General features: G+C 36.3%; 1 protein-coding gene across 1 annotated transcript in view; it reads right to left on the minus strand.

The window, feature by feature from the left end:
• The window catches only part of LOC107742146 (receptor-type tyrosine-protein phosphatase N2-like), a 68,583-nt gene extending 64,331 nt beyond the window's left edge, over window positions 1–4,252 (minus strand). The window contains exons 1-2 of the mRNA XM_016555045.1: window positions 4,246–4,252; window positions 4,037–4,101 (exon numbers count right to left, since the gene is read on the minus strand). Of these exons, the coding sequence (XP_016410531.1) occupies window positions 4,037–4,101; window positions 4,246–4,252 (72 nt within the window). The remainder of the gene's footprint in view (window positions 1–4,036; window positions 4,102–4,245) is intronic.
• Between the last annotated feature and the right edge of the window lie 2,796 nt (window positions 4,253–7,048).

A 7,048-nucleotide genomic window follows, 5' to 3' on the forward strand; every position in this document is an offset into this window, starting at 1 on the left:
AGGATGCATTGAGGAGGAGCCCAAACTACACTCAGTGGCCAAGTGATGCTTATGGTCCATGATATTGGTACAGATTCTGTGTAATGAACAGTTCTTTGTGACTGTATATTTCAAGTTGGAAAAGACATTTAATTCCCACTTTAAGTGAACCTTAGTTCCCAGGTCATCTACAAGATTGATTAAAATGCTGATAAATTCAAGAAAAGATGAGACATAATCACATGAAAGTATGATTGAAATGTTGAAAAATAATAATAAAATAAATAAAACACGTTTATTCTGTAGCACCTAAAAAAATTATTTGGCGCCTAAAAGTTTTTCTTATAGGAGCCAATGGCTCCTTACTCGATTTTTTTGTTTGGAGCCCTGCCCCTATTTTAAGTCACTTTGGACTAAATGTATAAATGTAAATAGCGGCTAATGAATCGGAAGTCTCACATACTTACAGGAAATTATTGACTTGAATGCTGAAAATTAAAAAGAAATTGACGTGACATGTGGCCAAGTATGATGCCCATACTCAGAATTTTTGCTCTGCATTTATCCCATCCAAGTGCAAACACACAGCACTACTCATGAGTAGTGAACAAACTCAGAGCAGTGGGCAGCCGATTTTACTGCCCCCCGGGGAGCAGTTGGGGGTTCAGTGCCTTGCACAAGGGCACCTCAGTCATAGTATCCTCATTTGTAAGTCGCTTTGGATAAAAGCGTCTGCTAAATGACTAAATGTAATGTAAATGGTATTGAAGGTGGAAGAGAGAGGTCATTCACTGTCCGAGACTCGAGCCCATGACCATTGGGTTACAAGTCCAGCTCTATAACCATTAGGCCATGACTGCCCCATGAGGTGGATACTAAATAATTCCATGTCTCTGGCACTCCACTGACAAATATGTCTATACAGAGCAGTGTTTCAATTTTATGAAAATAAAACAAAAGCAATCCCATATTCTCGATCATTTACAAACATACTGTATGAATTCTTTATGACATTTTCTGAGAAATCAGTGTGCATGTGACACATCATCACTCTGCAACAACCGTACTCAAACAGTGACTATTAAAATATATTAAACCAGGAGTCAAGTTTAAACGGTCAATCATATTCACCAGAAAGATCATGGTGGTCGACAATTTTACTAAGTATTGAACGAAAAGTCTATGACAGTTTGCTAGCTACACCAGCCCTATCCAGAATGTTGATAATTTCATTGCTTTTTTTTTTACACATCAGGTAAAATGTGTATTCATTTTATACCACAAAAAAGTTTCATATATTGATATCAGCTTAATAAATGTTAATTTACTGAAATCAGCATGAAATCATCATCAAAAATCTAGTATTCATAACGCCTCTCTTTCTGCCAGTGGTCTAACAAGCGATGTTGCATCAATGCAGTTGTTAAGCAGTGCTCAATGGGCCGCTAAAGATCTACCACCAAAACAACACAGACAGGTGGTCAATGGCTGTGAGATCAAATGTCCCAGCATAAGAACAGTCTCATTCGCTCGGTGTTCCCTTAAATTCTGAGAACAATACAAGGATATCCTCTCTGATTATTATCCCAAACAAAAGCAAAACAGGTTTTACCATTTTCAATCTAAGATAATCAACCCTTGTTGTCTATACCTGTGCAGTATTGTTTATGTTTTAAATGGTTTTATGTTTCATGCAGAACAGCACTTTTAATCATTTTATTTTAAAGTATCCAGTGAAATTGCCAAATGTCTACGTGTTAGGCATTAGTCTCTAAACGTCTCTTTCCATGCATTTGATTGAGATAACTAATAACCATCTGTCCCTCCATCTTCTCTCTCTCTCTCTGTTGCGAGGCCGTTTTGATTGACAGAGTATATTTGGCATGTTGCCTCTGCAGCAGACAGCGAATTGAATCAGTGACATAGAGAGCCGCTTAGCTCTATTTAATGGCAATCACAGACATATACACACACATGCTCACACACACATCTACACACACACACAGAGATGTATATAAATATATAGTACACAATCACAGAAAGAGGTTTAATGATATATCCTCATTCCTTTGGGTGTAAGATGTGTAAGTTCTTAAAGGAGGCCATTTTTATATTAAGTCGAAAAATTCAAGTCAAGGATTTGGTTTTTAATTCACAAGAATAGAGCAGGCTAATAATAGAGTTCCAAAAATGCTATAGTAATAGCATACATTTTTTGGATATGCACCACGGTAATAGTATTTTAGGAAGTACTTTGAGAATAACAATAAATGTCATAGCATACTGTATGAATATAGCAACCATTCAGCACCACAATAGATTTTGTATCAGAGGCAGTTTGCAACAATCTTAGAGAACCAACTGCAATGATGACAGTACTTACATTCTGAAACTTTCACGTGGGACGTAAGACTTTTTCCTATTAGTTGACTGCTAGTGCTATGATTTTGCTGTATTTTGCCTTTACCTGTAATGTAGCACTAGCACTTCAAAGGACATTTATATAAACAGCATAAGATCTCCAATCCATGATTTGAACTTTTCTCACGATTTAAAGGGATAGTTCACCAAAATTTAAAATTGTGTCATAATTTGTTGAGTTGTTCCAAACCTGTATGAATTTCTTTCTTCTGCTGAACACTAAAGAAGTTATTTTGAAGAATGTGGGTAACCAAACAGTTGCTGGTCTCCACTGACTTCCATAGCATGGAAAACAAACAAACAATATAAGTCAATGGGGACCAGCAACTATTTAGCTACCCATATTTAAAAAAAAAAATCTTCTTTTGTGTTTTAGCAGAAGAAAGAAGTTCATACAGGTTTGGAACAACTCGAGGGTGAGTAAATAACAGAATGACAGAATTTTAATTTTGGGGGGAACTATCCCTTTAATGCTGGTGGTAGCTGTTGCTAATCCATGACATTTCATTCTAGAGTTCGATATAAACACCATCTATAAAAGAATGCCAAGTTAAGGCACAGATTCTGCGAGTAAAACACGTTCAATAAGGGGTTGCACTCTGGGAAAAGAGGATGTCATCATTGGTGAGGGAGGAAGAGGGGAGAGAAAGATATATTAAGTCGAAAAATTCAAGTCAAGGATTTGGTTTTTAATTCACAAGAATAGAGCAGGCTAATAATAGAGTTCCAAAAATGCTATAGTAATAGCATACATTTTTTGGATATGCACCACGGTAATAGTATTTTAGGAAGTACTTTGAGAATAACAATAAATGTCATAGCATACTGTATGAATATAGCAACCATTCAGCACCACAATAGATTTTGTATCAGAGGCAGTTTGCAACAATCTTAGAGAACCAACTGCAATGATGACAGTACTTACATTCTGAAACTTTCACGTGGGACGTAAGACTTTTTCCTATTAGTTGACTGCTAGTGCTATGATTTTGCTGTATTTTGCCTTTACCTGTAATGTAGCACTAGCACTTCAAAGGACATTTATATAAACAGCATAAGATCTCCAATCCATGATTTGAACTTTTCTCACGATTTAAAGGGATAGTTCACCAAAATTTAAAATTGTGTCATAATTTGTTGAGTTGTTCCAAACCTGTATGAATTTCTTTCTTCTGCTGAACACTAAAGAAGTTATTTTGAAGAATGTGGGTAACCAAACAGTTGCTGGTCTCCACTGACTTCCATAGCATGGAAAACAAACAAACAATATAAGTCAATGGGGACCAGCAACTATTTAGCTACCCATATTTAAAAAAAAAAATCTTCTTTTGTGTTTTAGCAGAAGAAAGAAGTTCATACAGGTTTGGAACAACTCGAGGGTGAGTAAATAACAGAATGACAGAATTTTAATTTTGGGGGGAACTATCCCTTTAATGCTGGTGGTAGCTGTTGCTAATCCATGACATTTCATTCTAGAGTTCGATATAAACACCATCTATAAAAGAATGCCAAGTTAAGGCACAGATTCTGCGAGTAAAACACGTTCAATAAGGGGTTGCACTCTGGGAAAAGAGGATGTCATCATTGGTGAGGGAGGAAGAGGGGAGAGAAAGAAGACTCCTTTCCTCTGACTTACATCACTCAGTCCAGCCTCAAGAATCTGCAGACCACTCTCCTTCTCCAGCTGTCCTTTCTGCTCAACTGTAAAAGAGAAAAAAGGGTGACTGAGTGAGAGCACATCAGAGGGTATATAGCATGTCATCAGTGCTGAGATGGAGGTGTGTGAGACAGGTGTGCTTGAGCTCATCTGACTGAGTATTAGGGAGTCTGTTGTTTAAAAATTACTTTCCATATTTGAAAATACTGAAATATATATGAAATGACAAATATCTGCAAGCAACAATCAAGAGGGCCTGAGGACAAAGGAAAATGATAAGAGGGTGTGTAAAATGCTCTTCAGGATTATTAGCACTAAGAAAGGATTTTAGTATGTTTAGGGCTCCAGGGAGACTGACATCTTCAAAAAATACACCAAGCAAAATATGTTTTAGCCTGAAACCTGAAAGTACAAACATTTATCCTACTGTGCGAATCTGGGGGCAGCACTGTGTGGTTGCAATAACTGAATTTACTTAGACCGCTGATGGATCAGAATTCCGGACCTTTTTTTCAGTATGTGACTATTTCCAAAGCTTTCAGAGCTTTTGTATTGAATAAAAGGTCCAAAAATATGGCACCCTGTGTGTGGGCTTTTTATGTCAGAAGAAAAAAAATAAAAGGATTTATTTGCTGGTAACAATTTGTTTGAGACTGAGCAGTTGTGTCAGATGAACAGAGATATCTGTTCTTTGATAACTTCTGAGAACATTAAAATCAGTGGTTCCTTTCAATAACGTTGTTACATGTTTAATCCTTAAACACATACATAAGGTTAGCCATTTCAAGCGGCATGACAGAAACAGTAAAGAAGCATGATGTGTTACATATCGGCCAGTTTTACATTTGGCCTGAAGTAATGTTAGTTTGCTTACAGCCCCAGCAAAGCAATTCAACGTGTTACTTAACTACTTAACATATTACAATTTGTGTTCATCCCCGATAGTTTCTCCTCTCCTCAACACAAACCCACAACAAATCAGCCTGAAGGTCAGCAATGGTTAGATTGAACACAACTGAAAACCAAAATTAGCCAAGTCTGTGCGTCTCTCAAACAGTGTTCATAAGCAGTGTCTCTGCTATTACTGAAAATGTATGTTTAACTGTTTCAAAAAAAAAAAAAGTTTTTGCATGCATAATAAAAGGTAATTATTTGGAAAAACATGGAAATTGTATTTTTTTATTCTATTATTAAGTCATATTTGTTTGCTTGGTCAGTGGTCTTTGATTCATTTGCTGTTGTAGACTGGAAGGACCTTTGAAATAACTAATAATTTAGTGAAGTTATATGGAAATGAAACAGTCAGTCGTCAGACCTAGGCAATGGTTAGATTGAACACAACTGAAAACCAAATTAGCCAAGTCTGTGCGTCTCTCAAACAGTGTTCATAAGCAGCGTCTCTGCTATTACTGAAAATGTATGTTTAACTGTTTAAAAAAAAAAAAAAGTTTTTGCATGGATAATAAAAGGTAATTATTTGGAAAAACATGGAAATTGTATTTTTTTATTCTATTATTAAGTCATATTTGTTTGCTTGGTCAGTGGTCTTTGATTCATTTGCTGTTGTAGACTGGAAGGACCTTTGAAATAACTAATAATTTAGTGAAGTTATATGGAAATGAAACAGTCAGTCGTCAGACCTAGAACTACTTCATAGCTGTGCATTTACTGGAAAATAATTGCACACCTTAGAATGTTCATCAACCAATCAAGCATTAAATAGCCATGGTAATAAACTGTTGTAAATATTCTTTAAGAATTCAACAAAAGTTACTATACATTCTAACCAACACCCTTTCCTTTCATTACTCCATGACTGTCTGGAACACATGATTCTGATGACCAGCTTAGAGATGAAAGCTGAATTTTTGCTCCTAAAATACATGCACAAAAACATTATTTTTGAATCATGCCATGCAAATTTATTTATTTTATTATAGCTAGCCACTGGGATAAATCTGTGATAAATCAATTTTAGCATCTAACTTTTACTTGTCCTAAGGATGTCATGAAGCTATTTTCATTTAGTGGCACCAAAAGCAGCAACTTCAATGTTGAAATTCTACATTTTTTAATTATTACTCTGAAACATTGCCAAGTTAATAACTGAGGGGAAAACTATTACCCTCTTTTCCGGTACTCTGTCTGGTTGTCAAAAAAACCTGCACAATTAACAGATTTCAGCAACAAATAGGCCAGCAGACATGTTCATTACGAGAGGTGGGAATAATCTCAGTCATTTACTGATCTAAATGTGTGAACAATTACCTGCCATGTTCTATAAGCCATGAAGGAACATAGCACAACACAAGCGTGAGAGTGTGTACACTCTAATACTGTATGTGGATTGAAGCATATTTTAGGATGATAGAATCAAACAAAATGCCTTAGTTAAAAAAAAAAGCTCAACATATAAGATGAAACACTTTCTCCTACTTTTGATTCTCAGGCAAGTTGCTCTTTTCCAGCACAGCTTTGATAGTGCATTTAGAGAGAGAGAGTGAATTAAAAGGCTTTTTACAGATTACACAGAAGGGAAAGTAATTATACAGTGTGAAATTATAATTGACTTTGTTTACTTTGCCGGAGCAGGAACGAGAGAGGGAGGGAGCGAGGTTAAGAGGCAGCACTGAGATAGTGGAGAGAGAGAAAGATATATAAGAAAAACAGACCGTCAGACCGTGGGAAGATAAGGCAAGAAAAGAATGAAAATAAATGGCAATGCAAGGAAGCCAAGGCGAAGAATTTGGACAGAAAAGAGAAAGGGGAAAAAGAAACATTCTGAAGAAATATAGAACAGAACGACTGAGCGAGAAAAAAAAAGAGAGAGAAACGAGTTCTTTAAGTGCCCCCTGATGACGTCTATGCTAATGACACCAGCTGAGTTGGTCTCCGGAGCTGGTCTTGTCTGCTGGAGACTCTTTAATTAGGATTTTAATCTATCAAAGCCCATTCCTCTCGCCGTACACTCTTAATGCTACATTCCATATG

This window comes from Sinocyclocheilus rhinocerous, unplaced genomic scaffold (genome assembly GCF_001515625.1).
Source record: "Sinocyclocheilus rhinocerous isolate Xijiao unplaced genomic scaffold, SAMN03320098_v1.1 scaffold256, whole genome shotgun sequence".
NCBI lineage: Eukaryota > Metazoa > Chordata > Actinopteri > Cypriniformes > Cyprinidae > Sinocyclocheilus > Sinocyclocheilus rhinocerous.